The 16,500-nt window shown below is 43.1% G+C and overlaps 2 protein-coding genes across 10 annotated transcripts in view; one reads left to right on the top strand and one right to left on the bottom strand.

Annotated features, from left to right (window-relative positions):
• The window catches only part of LOC6586084 (cAMP-specific 3',5'-cyclic phosphodiesterase), a 234,428-nt gene that overhangs the window by 35,819 nt on the left and 182,109 nt on the right, over nt 1-16,500 (bottom strand). The window contains exon 1 of one of the 9 annotated variants that reach the window (XM_044011473.1): nt 6,064-7,252. The exons of 7 other annotated variants lie outside the window; for them this stretch is intronic. In XM_044011473.1, the coding sequence (XP_043867408.1) occupies nt 6,064-7,100 (1,037 nt within the window). In that variant the 5' untranslated portion in view covers nt 7,101-7,252. Of the gene's footprint in view, nt 1-6,063; nt 7,253-16,500 lie in introns of those variants that run through there. One more of the 9 variants, XM_044011471.1, reaches the window with a different exon arrangement.
• Nucleotides 3,508-5,838, top strand: LOC6586086 (katanin p60 ATPase-containing subunit A-like 2). Its single transcript, XM_002011673.4, has one exon. It carries the CDS (start codon nt 3,843-3,845, stop codon nt 5,394-5,396), a length of 1,554 nt encoding a protein of 517 aa, XP_002011709.2. The 5' UTR covers nt 3,508-3,842; the 3' UTR covers nt 5,397-5,838.

The raw sequence follows: 16,500 nt of genomic DNA, 5'->3' as shown, positions 1-16,500 counted from the left end.
CAGCTCGGGTCGTTCATTTATTTGCACATATAATTAGGCGCATGAGGAGCGACAGCCGTGGGGCACATTTCCTGCCTGCCTACAACAATGACAATCTGCCCCGCCTCTCGCTGTCTGTGGCCGCAGCTACCCTTCAGCCGCCCCCTGGCTAGGTGTTGGCATTAAGCAGCTGCTCGACTCGGCCTAAGCAGCGCCTGCACTCCGCATGCAGCACGCACGCGACTCGCTAATGGGGCACGCAACATAAATACATGTTTGTTGTTAGCCTGGCTTTAAGGCCAAAAACTCAGCTCGACTCAATGAATTGCTGCATAGCTTCCTCTCTTTACACAAACCCTACACCACCCCCCCCCCACCCCCTGTCACCCTGTGCATTGTCTTGTGTTGGCTTAGAGTGAATTATTGAGTCGCTTGGAATTTATGGCAGCCACTCGCATCGCAGGCAGCCTCATTAATGCGCTGGCTTACTAATGCAACGGCCAATGAATGGATTCAATGAATGTATTCAAAGCGCCACTGCCAGAAAGACCTTGGCCACAATATTCCCAACAGCAGAGGCAGCGGCAGCAACTGCTTCTGCTACTGCAATTGCAACTGTTACTGTTACTGTAACTGTTAGTGAAACGAAATCCAAAAACCAATCCAACGACACATGCAGCACTTGTGCGGCAGCTGCTTTTGAGAGAGCGAGAGAGACGCGCACACATGAAACTAACACAAGGCCATTAACAAAAGCCTGAGACTGACTGCCATTTCTGCAATGGGCACGGCCCAGGCCGAGATGCGGACGGGGCTTGAGTTTTGCCCAAAAGATTCGAGAAGCTGCAGGCAGCGCTCTGGCTGTGTATAAACCAAATTAAAAGTGCGAGGCGAACAGCATGCGATATGAAATGAGCACACACAGACACGCACACGCACACACACGAAGAGCGAGCACAGCATCGCACACACACACACACACACACGCACACACATGACCAGTCACCGTGTTGCTACCCATTTGAGCCGCATCGCAGCTACCTTGGCTGTTGATTTTCTTTTTTTTTTCATGCTGATAGGCATAGCAAAAAATTGCGCGTATGTGTGTGTGCGTGTGTGTGGCACTGCTGCATATGCATGTTGCATAATTTTCAGCAAAGCGCAGGCAACTGCTGCCCAAGTAGCGAGCCCATCAGAATTTCGTTGATTTTCATTTCATTGCGTTGCGCATTTGATTAACCGTTGCAACAGCTGTCGCCTGGCGGCCACCAAACTCACACACACACACACACACATGCACACACGAAAAACAAAAACAGAAAATACAAATTGAGCATGCAACATCTTGGCAGCACAGCGCTCGACGCACATTGCACATCATCCGGCGTGACTCACCCAAGAGCCATGAGCCATGAGCCATGAGCCAGCAGTGAGCACATTGACTAGTTCATTGGACTTGAGAGCACGAAATTGCTAAAGTGCAAACGAGGCACATTTGAAATTGGTTTAAAAATTATCTAAACAAACAATAATATCGTAAAAATGTAAAAGTGTATCAAATGCTATTTATAATATAATATACATAAATATAATCATAATGTGAGCCTATTGACTAGTTTGTTAGATTCGAAAAAATTTGTAGAGTGAAATTTAATTGAATTGAAAATTGTCTTCAATTTTTAATACAAAAAATAAATAAATAAATAAAATAATAATATTTTTTTCATATTAAAAATTTAAATAGAAATATAAAAAATATATATTTCTACTTATATTAATTAAAATAAAATTTAAAAAATATACTTTTTATTTTATTTTAAAGTTAAGCTACACAAAATTAAGTTACAAAAAAAAAAAAAAAAAAAAAAAAAACGGTTTTCCGAATTCCCAAAAATCGAGCAATATTTGATATGAAAAACTATTTGCAAAAAATCTAAAAAAAAATTAAGTTTGTATAAAAAAAAAAAAACAATAATAACAATAATAATAATAAATAAACTTTAATTTGAGGCATATCAAAATTCTTAAAATTTTATTTTCTAAATTTCTTTAAGTCAAAGCCAATAGAAGAGCCAAGGATTTGCGAACAACTTTTTTTTTTTAATATAAGAAAAGAAATACTTGAAAATATTCAATTAATCTAACAAGATTTAGAGACATAACTGCCCATCATTTCATTGACCATAATGTTAGATTATAGATTAAAATATCAGAAAAAAATGTACGAGTCAACTGTCATATTCGGCTACAGATTTCTGGTAAAAATCATTTCTTATTTACTATATTTATGTCAAAATGTTAAAATAACTCCTAGTTAAGTATTATAATAATATACTACACTTTAAATATTTTTACATATATTTGTTTACGGCGGAAAGAGTGGGCCGTGAATACAGCGGCCGGAATGATAATGCCTCTAGAAGCTTAATGTAGTACAATTCCTGGTAACGAAGTTGGCGGTAATCCAACAAGGAGCAATTATTTTTGTGGGTGAGCAGTAATACAGCTCTACACAGCGGTCAGCGTAATGAACTGACTAGCTAAAAAGAATATGTTTACATACATATACAAGTGAAATATATTCATATCCAATCAACATTCACTTTGGGGCAATCCCACGAAACGCTAGGAAGAGCATTTTGGCTGAAGTGTCTGACTGATGCTTTCAGTGATTTCTTCACGCTCTGCTCTATTTTAATTAGTGGCAGTGACACAACACACACTCATACTCACGCACACACACTCACACATTTTGACGCACAGATCGCAGCAGCTGAAACAGTTGCCAAACTGTCGGCCAGTCCCACTGCATCTCTAGCTGCTAATCAGGCACATTTTCTGGCATCTCGTCAGAGCGCATTCGCATCTTCTTGTTGACTTTTGCGGCTGGGCATATTTACGGTACTTCTATAGTCAAAATGTTGACAACTCACTGGCAGCCAATGGCAACGTTGTGCTGCACAGTGGGCAAAAACTACAGTGTGAAGCTGTGAAATTTATAGCTTTATAGAGAGATTGGATTTGAAATGGATAATATTCTATAAAATTATATATTATACTAAATATTTAAATAATAAATTAATATAATCTATAATAATATTTAAAATTTGTTCTTTTAGGTTAACCCGATTAGAACTATATGAAACTCTAGTTTAGATAATATTCAATGTTACTTAAAAATTGTCTAAAAACCCTTTGGAATTTACTTCATGTTAGTAGCCAAGGTATAGCATTGTCAACAGATCAACTGTATGTAGTTATATATAGATACATATATGTATAGATCATCTGTATATGATTATTTATAGCTGCTTGTTTGGGTTTTTCAATTATTCTTCTTTGTTGCAAATATTCTAGATTTTTTTCAGATATGCAATTCTAGAATATTGACTGGTTCTTTGGTTACTGAGCTACCAACGCTTAAGTAGCTAGTATACATATTTTCTAGAAGCTTTTGAGCCTTACTTCACATAGAGTTGAAATTTGTATATTGAGAATAATATCGATATACATATGTGTGTATAAAAATGATCTTGGCAACATATTTGTCAATTTATTGTCCGAAACTTGTGCCCTTTCTTACATGTCTCGAGCTCACGGTGCTGCAGTGTGACGTTGCCCAGAACAACCCGAACGTGTTTGTTATAACAACCCTGTTTAAGACAGGCAAACACTGTGAATGTTGTCAATAGCGTTTAGCTTCCAGTTCGATGGGATAGTTGTAGTTAAACGCACAGCAGTCAACAGTAGACAATATTCAAATACATATATACATAAATATATATATACACATATATAAATATATATATATGTAAGTCCACAACATATATAAACATACATAATACAGTACACACTGCCACCAAATGAAGCCCCAGACCAAATATGGCGTTGCGGCAACAGCAGCCTCAACGCTGCTAGTGGAGGATGTGCGAAACTTTACCACACGGCGCCGCAATTTGCTGTACCTGATGCACCGCTATTTGGTGGAGAATGGCTACTACAACAGCGCCGAGACGCTGAAGGGGGAGGGCCGGCTGACCGAGGAGTATGAGGTGTGCGATAATGTGGACCTCGACGCCATCTATTTGGAGTATGCGAGCTATTTCAACATGAAATTTGGCAAATATCCGCGCGTGCTCAAAAAGTTGGGACCCAAGCTGAAAGTGGAGCTCAGCTCGACGAAGGGCGTCGGCAAGGCAACCGACCAGCCGACGTCACAGTCGCAGTCGCAGCTGCAGTCGCAATCGCAGTCACAGTCGCAGCTGCAGTCGCAGTCACAGTCGCAGTCGGTGCAGCGACCCGGCGATGCTCAGGCTTATTGGCATGCGGGCGTTGGCGCAGCGACTGCCGCAGCTGCCGCCAGCCTGGCCGCCGACCCGCAGCAGCTGGGCCCTGGCCAGCTGCAGGCGAACCGACTGTCGCTTCACATCAAAAAGATGGAGACGGCCGAGTCGATGGCAGAGCCACGGATCGCTGCACTCAACGAAATCGAGCATGGCCATGCGGGCGACGATGCGCTATTCGCCTCGCTCGAGTGGCAGGCGCTGGCTGAGCTGGTCAAGACGAGCATCCTCTGCGAGGACATCAAGCTGCGCTGGACGGACATCTGCGGCAATCAGAACGCCATCGAGCTGGTCAAGGAGGCGGTGCTGACGCCCATCGAGTATCCGCAATTATTTGCCAACGGCCTGAAGCCCTGGCGCTCCCTCCTACTGCACGGCCCGCCCGGCAGCGGCAAGACCTATCTGGCCAAGGCCCTCTACGCGGAGACGCGCGGCAAGGTGACATTCTTTAACATCACGGCCAGCATCATGGTGTCCAAGTGGCGTGGCGAATCAGAAAAAATACTGCGCGTGCTGTTCCACATGGCCGCACGCCGCTCACCCTCCGTCATCTTCTTCGATGAGATTGAGAGTCTGACCTCGAAACGAGATCGCGCCACAGATCACGAGTCCTCGAAGCGCTTCAAGAACGAGCTGCTGCAGCTGCTCGACGGCATGGAGCACACGCTCAGCGGCGTCTTCGTGCTGGCCAGCACCAATCTGCCCTGGGACATCGACGAGGCCTTCCTGCGACGCTTCGAAAAGAAGCTGCTCGTGCAGCTGCCCAGCGCCACCGAACGCTCCAGCCTCATCACTCGCCTGCTGGGCTCAACGATCAGCCTGACGCCCAAGCTGCTGGAGCAGCTGACAGCCCTCTCCGAGCACTTCACCGGCGACGAGATACGCCTGGCCTGCAAGGAGGTGAGCATGCAGCGTATGCGCTATGCCACACGCGCCTGCCGCGAAGCGAACCCAACCAAGCAGCCGCAGGCCCCACAGGACGGTAGCGTGGAGCGGGCCTTCCAGCAGATCCGACCGCTGGGCATGAAGCTGTTGGCCAAGCACGAGCAGTGGCAGCAGGAGAACGGTTCCTGAATGCCTCCATTCAAGTTAAGTGAAGTGGAGCTGCGAGTAGAGCTCATCACTGAGCATTTGACACTAGGATTCGGAAGTCGTACGCGGTAGAGGCAATGCAAAGTAGCTACAAATCCTGCTCTATTTGAAGGCCAACTTGTATAAGACTTGATTGCAAATAAAGAAGAAACTCAAGCTAAGAAAATAAGAATGTAGAATAGATGATGTTACGGATCAGGGAAGAAACTGATGGATCTGAACTCAAGACTTAAAGATGATTAGGAATGAAGAAAGAACCTAAGCTGCAAGGGTAAAGGAAAAGCTGATAGAAGTAAAAAAAAAAAAAAAAATGAATTGAGGCTTAATGCTTAGATAATTGAAAGTTTCAGAGTTGTATGCTGTTGAATGTTGAGACTAGGCGTTACGAATTCTTGACGAGTGCAATAAAAAAATATCTTTCGAAGGATTTGTTATATGCAAGGTCAGGCCAAGCTAAGTTCCAACAAGCATTTCCAATATTTACTCAATATTAGACTTTTGAGTACACACAAAAGTATATGAAATATAGAGTGAGATAGAGAGTGAGAGAGAGAGAGAGAGAGAGGGATAGAGAGTGAGAAGAGAGTAAGAGTTAGAGTTTGATTTACAATAGACATGTGGACGCAGCGTGTGGATGCGTTAGCGTTACCTTCCCGTGGTGCGACGTCTGGCTCCCGCGATGGTCATACGGGAGACATTGCGACGAATGCGTCCGCTGGACCGACGCTGGGTGTTGATGGGCACCGAACCGGCCACGGAACGGCCACTGTATTCGGTGGTCGTGGAGCTGCGCCGATCGCTGCCGATCATCACGTCGGAGCAGAGCGACGAGGACATGATCGATGCGGCTGATCGACGCTTGGCGCCCGTAAAGGTGCCGCCGCCACTGGATGAGGTGGTGGTGGCTGAGCTATCGGAGCGCGAGAAGAGCGAGGAGCGTTTGCTGCGATTGCTGGCGGTGCCAGCGGCATCCTGTATATTGCTATAGAACTCCTCCGTCTCACGATCATAGCTGGCTGCCTCATCATCGTCCATCGGCGGCCGTTCCTCATCCTCAAACTCCTCCGCCTCGGTGGCCATTGTGTCGCTGCGCTGCGTCATGCCGCGCATCCCGTTCGAGGACGACGAGCCCGTATGCAGCTGATAATACTCATGCTGGCTATGTCCATAGTCGCGCGATCCTCGCGATCGACTGCTGCTGCCGAGCGTGCGATATGGCGCCGTTATCGTCGATCCCGAGTTGCTCGTGGTGCTCGTCGCGCCCAGCGAGTGCCGTTTGCTGCCAGCTCCAGCGGCAACAGCTGCTGCTGCTGCCGCTGCTGCAGCTGCTGTTGTTGTTGTTGTGGCCAGTGCCTCGCCCTCGCCGTCGCTCTCGCCGCCGCCGACGCTGCCGCTGAATGTGACCTCGTGGAATTTGGAGGACTTGCGACGTGGCCGCGGCATATGCTCCGCATGGCCATGGCCATGCCCATTGCCCATTGTCGTGATGGAGACGCGTGGACCATTGTTATTGTCCAGCTGTTGCTGCTGTTGGTGGTGGTGCTGCTGCTGCTGTTGCTCCTCCTCGTCGGCGGGCACCAGGGTCAGCGCCAGCGGTGCTCGTCCAGCGGCGGCTGCATATGCGCGACGCCGACTCCAGGGGAAGGCGCGTATAAATGCAAATATTATAAACAATGTGGCAATCATACTGTTGTGGTCGTTGGCTGCTTCGTCTGATGTGGGTGTTGGCGGTCGGGTGGGTGTGGCTTATGCAGTGGGTGGTGGTCTAGTGGTGTTCTGGCATCTCGAATGGAAATTCGTTGAGTTTGGTTTGCACTTGTTTTTTTTTTTTTTTTTTTGTTCGTTTTGGCGATTTTCTTTTTTGATTTGCAATTTGAATTCGTTGTTGCTTTTGCTTTAATTAACTTAAATTCGATTCGAGTTTGCTTTTAATATTGCACTTAACATTTCATTAGCATACAAAGCGCTAGGGAGAACGAGAGAGCTAGATGAATATACAGGCTGCTAGAGGGTGAGAGAGAGAGAGAGAGATAGAGAGACACAACGCACAGCAATTGAAACGGAAACGGAAACGGAAGCTAAGCCGACACACACAAATACACAGATAGGCGGGGAGCGATAGTAGAAGAGCTAGATACAGATTCGAAAAGAGACACAGAGAAAGAGAAACAGAGAGAGAGAGAGAGAGAGACAAACTATTCTATTCTACGTAGTCGAGTATAATTTTGCTGCTTTGATTTCAAGCGAAAACTTTGTTCCACTAACAAAACAGCAAAGATGATATATGCCTACAAATCAAGGACAGATCCATATAACAAAGCTGAACAACGAACTGTAGTTCGAGACAGGAATATGAACATCCCGGCCAGGCCTATGCCTACATAAGCTCAGAGTTCCATAATGCAATAATGACCGACTATTAGATACCCGAACGATCATCAGCATTCATGGTAAGCATAAGCCTACATAGGATAGGAGCTCTCTATTATTGGATATCTGGTCGATCATGAATCCGATTCTTTACTTGTTCTCAGTGCATACAATCAAATAAGAGCTCTCTAGTTCAATATTGACTGACTACAAGATATTTCGTCATTCATCAGCATCTACAATAAATCTTACCCCAATCGCTTGCACATAAGACCAAAATTTCTTTAAAGCAAGATGGACCGACTAAGTGATACCCGGACAAGATTCCGTAGTAATAGCTCGTGCATTTTTGTGCTGTGGCCGACTTAGAAATACCCGAACGATGATTAGCATATATAGTAAAGCTAACACTCTCATCTACTGCATAGTTATCCATAATAATTCTTTAGTTCAATAATGATCGACTAATAGCTACCCGTACCAGAGCTCATCCACATCTATAGTAAATTCAATTCCATTTGCTTGCACATAGTTATCAGTGTACTAAAAGCAATACGAGTTGACTAGAACAGACATGACCGACTAACAGATACCCGGAAACAGTTGCTTATTCGAGCATGTTATGCCTGCAGTCAGCCAACTTATCTCTCTGCTTAAGCTTATCATTAGCAGTATATTTATGTAGATATTCATTTATATTTAAAAAATACATATTTACACACTTAACCTTCCCTTTAGCTTAGAGTTCATGTCGATTAAGGGCCAAGGAGACAGACAAGTTCGATCAAGTCACGCCCCTCTGCAGCCCGTTATATCTCAATTCACATTTGCCAATCCGGCACCCTTCACTAATCGAAACATCACACAAGCATCAAGACAGTCGAATTGAAAATGCACATTGATTCAATTTCGATTTAAGCTTAAATCAATTTCAAAGACATCGCTCGGTTTGGTCTGCGGCCTGCGATGACAACATTTGTGCACGCTTCATTTGAACGACTGCACTAACTGGTTGACTGATTGAATGATTGACTAAGCGGGAGAGGGAGAGAGAGAGAGAGAGAGAGAGAGATTGGGTGAGCGAGCGATTAAGTGGCTATTGAGTGTGCGTTGCTTGTTTGGCGCAATACTCTGCGCAATTCTGATGGCTGGCATTATGATAATCAATGCACAATTATGGCGCGCACTTGCACAACAGACTGCACAGAGGACTAACAAGCGAATCGAGCCAGTTGGAGCCAGTTGGGACCAGTTGGGACCAGTTGGGCACAGAGTGCTACCCACACACTGCACGGCATTGCATTGCATTGCACTGCAGTCGACTAAGCGGCTAAAAGGAGACGGAGACGAGCTGAGCTCCGTGAGCTGCGCAGCCTTGTTAAGAGCACAATTTTCCAGTTGCGTCTTTAGAAGGCAATGTTTATCTATATATATATATATATATATATATATATATATATACATATATATGCAGACAGGGAGGGAGAGAGATGGAGGTGGAGAGTGAGCGCAAGTACATGTACTTACATTTCCCGTTATATAAGTATCTCATATTCAACTAAGCTGCTTAGTTGGCAGCGCTAAAGTTCAATTATAATTGAAATATGTTTAAATAATGCGATGCGACCAAATGTAACGGAATAATAACAATCATAATATTAATACTAATAACAATGCAGGAACCACAGCAGCTGCCTGAACTGTGGCTGCGCTGCAGGTGCAATGCCAATTACCTCAAGGGCTGGCCGGCCCTTTCATCAAAGGCAAAGACAATTTCAAATATGCATTCAATATTCCATAGTTAGGCCATAATTATCTCTAATTGAATATTTCATTTGATTATAGACAAATTGGCAAAAGGCCAGCACTGAAGCCGAAGCCACGTGGCACCTTGGCACCTGGGCACCTAAGCACCTGGGCGCCTGGACACCTGGACAGCTGTTGTTAGCCAGCGTCATAATTGCCACGCACCAATTTTTAATTTGTTTTAAATTGGTTTATAGCCTGAAAGTGTCTAACGACTTTGCAAGGCAAACTGCATTAATGAAGCCCAAGGAAATTTCTCTGAAATCTGTCGGTGTTCGTGTGCGCTTGTGTGTGTGTGTTGGTGTATTGGTGTGTGCTCTTGTGTGTGTAATGCATGTTGCATTTCATTTACTTCAACAAAAGCTCGTCTGATGCAATCATAATTCCGAGAGGCAAATACCTGGGCAAATGCCTCTCTTGATAGACGTTTGGCTTGGCTTCTGGAAGCCAAGTGACTTAAATATGCAACTTCAGCTAACTTACTTAAAAATGCAATTGTTGTTCCAATCTGCCTTTAGGAATATTTCCGACACGCTCCACAGCGAGCAGCGATAAGGATCTCTAGAGTAGCTATTAGGATTGCCAAAAGGTAGGGGAATCTATCAAATCTACCTATTTGATTTACGATTGCTGAGCATTATATATATTAGATCAAGAAAACATCTCATCTGACTTATGCTACATAGTCACAAAATATATACACATAAATATTAAAACATAATCAGCATTAAGTTAAAAGTTTAAGTGATTTTAAATTAGTCCTAATTTTCGATCTTTGCACTAGTAAAATCAATCTTTGGGAAATGATTTCACCAAGCTTCAACGAATCCTAATGAGAAACGGACTCGAAAACTTTTTTGGATGAACGCAAAGTAAAGTTTTTGATATATTAGAGGCTCTAAAAATAGCCTAAGCACTAGGGATAGATATGGTGCATGAGTATGTGAAGAGAGCTCTGCTCATGCGAACGCTCTGCTGAAAGCAGAATACACTGTATTACAAATCAGTCAAAATTATGGAACAACTTCCATGAATTGGACATTACTTTGCTAGCGCATCATCTACGTATACTCTGCAGATCTGTCTATTAAGGATACTTCTCAGATCTCAAGAGAATGTACTGAGGAGGCGATTGTCGAAATGAGTCCTGGAGTTATATCACACTCTCCCAGCTGTTATAATTGAATGTATATTATAAATCGATATTTTATTGCATCGATATCTATAAATATATATATAATGACATTAGAGTCATTATTTAATGTTAGACAAGAGATATATAGCATTTCAATTACACGCTTCATCTTCATGCTGCTGCTATTCATATTCAATTATAGGAAGGAAAAAAAGTTGCAAAGGCTGCAAGGCATGCGCCCATTTGTGGCAGAGTGCTGTTAGTGCAACACACACACACACACACACGCACATTTATATACATATGTATGTTTGTGTCTATCTGTATCGTGACATGCAACAGAAGCCGCGCTGGCAAACAGCCACAGGTACAAGCATCAATTTTTCTAGCCAAGAAGCATCTCTAGGCCCTCGCATCTATTGCGGCTGGCTTATCGCGCCCGCCAGGCTAGCTGCTACTCCTGCCACTGCCACTGCTGCCACTGCTGCTGCTTAAGTGTTGGTAAACAAGCTAGCAACTCTCTGGCTGGCAAGCCCGTGCCTTCCATTTGCTTTGCCTCGGGCTCTGTTTTGCTACTTTTACAGCGACTGCGCTCGACAACCGACGCCTGGCTACATAATTCCTTTCAATTTCTTTCTTTTTTGCTTGCCTTCCCTCACTTTTCTTTGGCAACTAATTCCACACACACAGAGAGAGAAAAGTAGAGCACAGCGAGTAGAGGCAAAAAAATGAAAAGATTTCTTCAAGTTGCAGCATCAGCTAAGCAAGCCAAAGGCAGCCAAGTAGACCAACAGCAGCAGCTAAATCCGCCCCTTAGCCAGGCGAATGTTGTTTTGTTGGTGGCACACTCTAACTCACCCGCCTCACCCCCTCTCTCTTTTCCTCTCTCTCTCTCTCTCTCTCGGGGGCTAAATTTAAGTAGCAACAAATCACTTCATTGTTTGCGTGTTTACATAATATTTATACATTGTATTTGTGCTGTCTCGCTCTAGCGCCAAACCCGCCGCCGAGGCCTGTTGACACGCTGCGCGCCATGTTCATTAATAAAGCGCAACGACAAGTCCCAAAAAAGTATGCTATGGAATTTTTTTCGCGACCACTGGACAATGCACAGAGCTGCACAGAGAGTGAGAAAGGGAGGGAGGAAGCGGGAGAGGGTGCGAGACGGAGGAAGAACAAGACGGATTGAGCACAGTCAGATAGTCGGAAAAAAAAAAACGAAGTTTAGACTGCGCGTCGCCAGTCGCCTGGACGAAGAGCAGCAACTGGCCAGGCCAAAGAAATTGGGGCGAGCGGCGTGACTAGAGATACCCTGTAAAGGCACTCAGTTCATGGCATATATAGCTATGCATATAAGATACAAGTCTATCAATAAGAAACATTTTTTATATCAAGCAAACCTCATTCACAGCTGACAGGATATATAAAAGCATTAATACTGAGACTGGAGATACCCTGTAGTTAATAAAACTTCATAGCATACATGTATGACTATAAAGTGCATGTATAGACGCCCACAGGCTACATTTAGACGCAGTCTTACAGGGTATACAAAAGTTTCACAATGAGACTAGAGATACCTTGTAAAGGCCCTGAGCTTATAACAAGCATAAATCTATCAAGCAAAGTGCATATTTAACGCTTCAGCAGAACTAAGTTACTGCTTACACTAGAGCTACACTGCTGAGACTAGAGATACCCTGTAAAGGCCATGAACTCATGGCATGGTTATTAGCATCGCTTAAGTCCAGCAAGCAAAGTGCTTGCTAAGCGCTAAAGTGGCACTTAACAACAGCTTACAGAGCATAGACAACTCTTATGAAAAGACTAGAGATACCCTGTAAAAAGTGATCAGCTCCGAGCCATCAATTCATAGTTTAACTCCATTCAGCTTAGTGCAAAGTGCCCAGTGTGCTCAGGCAACACTTAGTCACACACGCTTACAGGGTATACAAAACTTTCATAACAATAGCTGCCACGGCAGCAGCAGCCGCAGCAGCAGCCACAGCAGCACATTTTGCAATATTTTTTGGTAGTCATGCGTTGAATGACAAATGTGGCTCGACGCGGAAATTTCAATTACATATAGAGAGTGCGGGGCCAGACCAGCTCAAGTCAGCTGATCTGTTGGCCAATGCATGTGTGTGTGTGTGTTTGTGTGTGTGCGTGTGTGTGTGTATGTGCGTAACTAACGAGCAGCCAAATGACGTCAAACAGGTCGCAGAGCAGCGCAACGAGGCAGCAGCGAGCAATCAGGCCAGCACCCCTTTAATAGCTTTAAAGGGCAGGCGATGCTGTGAGTGTGTGCGTGTGTGTGCTTGTGTTTGTGTATGTGTATGTGCACTTAAATACAGCTCAGCAGCAGCAGCAGTGGCACCAGCATCATGATGATGATCATTATCATGATTGCTGCAATCATTAGAAACATCATGAGGTCGTCATAGTTGCAACGTCCTTCTCTCATAAATAATGTATTACAAAATATATATATATATATATATTTATATATATATGTATACATATTTATAGAAGAATGTGTGTGTGTATGTGTGTGCAAAATACAAAATCCAAAATGCGAAATACGCTTAATGCAAAAACATGTTTTATATATGCAGAGTAGAGCGGCTGTATGTGTATGTGTGTGTGTTTATTTCTCTCTGTGAGTGTGTGTGTGTGTGTGTGTGTTGTGACCAAGTGCATTAACAGCCAGAAGGCAGGAGGCATTGCATAATGCAAAGCATATTTCGTTGGCTAAGCGATTGGTCTGGTTACCCGCTGCGACAACATTGCGTATGCGCAATTTCACAAATACTGAGAACTCAATGCCGATAACCCATTCAATAAATACATACAAAAGCGAGGGAAACAGAGAGTGTGTGTGTGTGTGTGTGTGTGTGAGTGAGAGGGAAATAATGTTGTTGCAGCTGCATCTCGCTGATAGCCAAATTCAATTATCGTTTTCGGCATTAACAAACGTTCGATGAATGTATTTATTAATTTACGCCAATTTCCAAATATGGCGAATTCAGAATGATTCGTGACAAGCGCATTTCATGTCCGATTACTTTTATGAAATATATACAAATATATATATATATATATATATATATATATATACATATATATAGCAAATGTATACATATAATGTAATAATTTATTCACATTTCATGTGCACTTTAAATAGCTATTTGAGTGCAGAAATAATTAAAGTCAAACCCAGTTCAAGTGCGAATTCACTTAATGCGGAATATGTGAGTCCTGATTGTTCATGTTAATGTAGATAGATTGATAGATGGATTGTTCGATTTTTAACTCAAAATACAATTGAGTAAAGTAAACTATTAGCAAATAAATTAAAATGATTTTTAGTCAGGCTTCTTTAATATTTCTAGGAATGATAAGAGAGAAAGAGAGAGAGAGAGAGAGAGAAAGAAAACGAGACTGATGCAGTAGGCTGAAAAGAGAAGCAATATCGAGCTGATTTTCATATCTAGAGCTAATAGAGATGGAGAAGACTGAAACGCCACCACCCTCAAGACCTATTGGATCGGGTCTTGACCTAACACCTCCAGAATTGACAAAAATATAGCATATAATATTAATAATAATATAGCTTTTAAGTAAATAAATTTTTGTAAATATATATTTAGATTAAGTTACCAATTAGGTAGCGGTGCGCTAAACTGTAAATAAATACATTTTATAATTTCTCTAAAAAAAAAATAGAGATGGAAGTAAAGAGAGAGAGAGAATTAAATTGAAATAGACGTTGAAAGAGAGAGAGAGAGAGAGACAGCGAGAAAAGAGACGAGTTAGAGGCAGAAGAGGGAATAAAAATGAAGAGAGAGAGAGAGAGAGAGAGAAGAGATGGAGAGATACAGAAGTAGAGAGAAAAAGAGAGGTATAATGGGATCGACAGATAAAGAAATCGAAAAAATGAAAAGTGAGAGGCAGAAGAGAGAATAGCAAAGAAAGGCGCCCGGTTCCTCTCTTTCTCCCTCTCTCTATGTCTCGGTTTCTGTCTGTGTCTCTGTCTCTATTTCTGTAATTGTCTTTGTCGCCCGTTCTCTCTCTCTCTCTCTGTCTTTCTCTCTCTCTTTGTTTATTTCTCTCGTTATCTTCTCTGTCTCATTCTCACATTTCTCTCTCTAGTTCTCTATCTTTCTTTTCTTTCTCCCCATCTCTCTCGCAGCTTCACTCTTAATTTGCTCAGTTTTCCTCATATTTCTAACTATTTAAAGAAAATTTCATACAATTCTTGCTCAATTTAATCCATTTTCGCTGCCTCTCTCTCTCTCTCTCTGTCTCTCCCTATTACACTTTCGCAGCGACCACACCCACCTTGTGTGCCGCCCATGTGCTTCGCTGTTTAAGCCAAAATTCAGCTGATGTTGGCCCATTGCTTTAACGTTTCTTGGGGGCCCAGCTGCAATTTGATGCTTTTGTTGTCAGAGCCTTCAACAACAATGATAATGTCGATGATGAGGACGACGTTGATGATGCTGCTGCTGATAATGATGATGATGGTGATGATGATGATGTTTGATTATGATGATGTTGTTGTTATTGGGCAATGACGATGCCATTTTCAATGAATCTCAATGCAAATGCTGCCCAAATTAGTGTCAAACGTATTGATTCTCACACACACACACATACACACACACACAGATGACTTGTACAAGTTATCGTTGTTGTTAATAGCATTGCAATTTGTATATGTGTGTCAACGTTTCAGTCGTTGTTGTTGTTGTTGTTGTTGTTGCTGCTGCTGCAACTGCTTCTCCCTTGGCGCCTATGTGTATGCCATGAATTTGTAGCTAACACACTTAACCCATTTGCCGTGCCCACCCTCACACAGACACACACACACACACACACACATACGTACACTCACCCATAACACTTTCATCCACTTTGGTGGCTTGCTGCATGCTGCATGCTGCCTGTGTTGCATAATATACAAAATGTTCTGCACTTTAAAAATTGTTTCCCAAAAATTTCAATTAAACTCAATGACAACATAATTAAGGGGCGTGGCTAGCAGCTGGGCTGCCTATGACTAGTGTGCACATATGTGTATGTGTGTGTGTGTGTGTGTGTGTGCATGCTCAAAAAGTCAATTGATGTCAAGCAGACAAGAGTTGACACCCACATGAAAACATCTTCATAACTGGGCGCCTGCCATTGAGCGTATGTGTATGTGTATGTGTGTGTGTGCGTGGGCGTATGTCACAGTGTGTCTTGCTTTTTGTCTTTGACACTTGGCTCGTGCTCAAAACTGTCCTAGCAGCATGCAAGCAGAGCTACCCATGGCCAAGCCAAAAAAGCAAAATGCAAAAACAAAAAGCAAACGAAATGAATTTCACAAAAACATTTTCGCTGCAATTTCACTAAGAGTTTTCGTTTTTTTCTTTTTGTAATTTTTTTTGTATTTTTAGCGAAATGGAAACCACGTAGAATTGAAACTGAATAGATCGCACAGTGCGCTCGCAATTGAAGCGATTTGGGGGCGAAAGCGTTTTTGCGAGCGGCCGCCGCAACGCCTCGAGCGCCACATCAAAAGGCGTCACAGTGGCTGCGGCTGCCAAGGTAGCGCGCCAGCCACGCCCACTGGCTAGCTGGTCCAGCTTGCCAAAAATGAAATCACTGCGGCAAATGCAATAAAAATAATCACACCCAAAACAAACAGAAGAAAAAGAGAGAGAAAAAAAAATGCCAAAAAGACGAGCGAATAATAAAAAAAAAAAAGTGAAAAAAACAAAAGCAAAAATG

Source organism: Drosophila mojavensis, unplaced genomic scaffold (assembly GCF_018153725.1).
Source record: "Drosophila mojavensis isolate 15081-1352.22 unplaced genomic scaffold, ASM1815372v1 contig_136, whole genome shotgun sequence".
NCBI classification, from domain to species: Eukaryota; Metazoa; Arthropoda; class Insecta; order Diptera; family Drosophilidae; genus Drosophila; species Drosophila mojavensis.
Note: the sequence above shows the minus strand (reverse complement) of the source record. Positions and strands in the feature narration are given on the sequence as shown.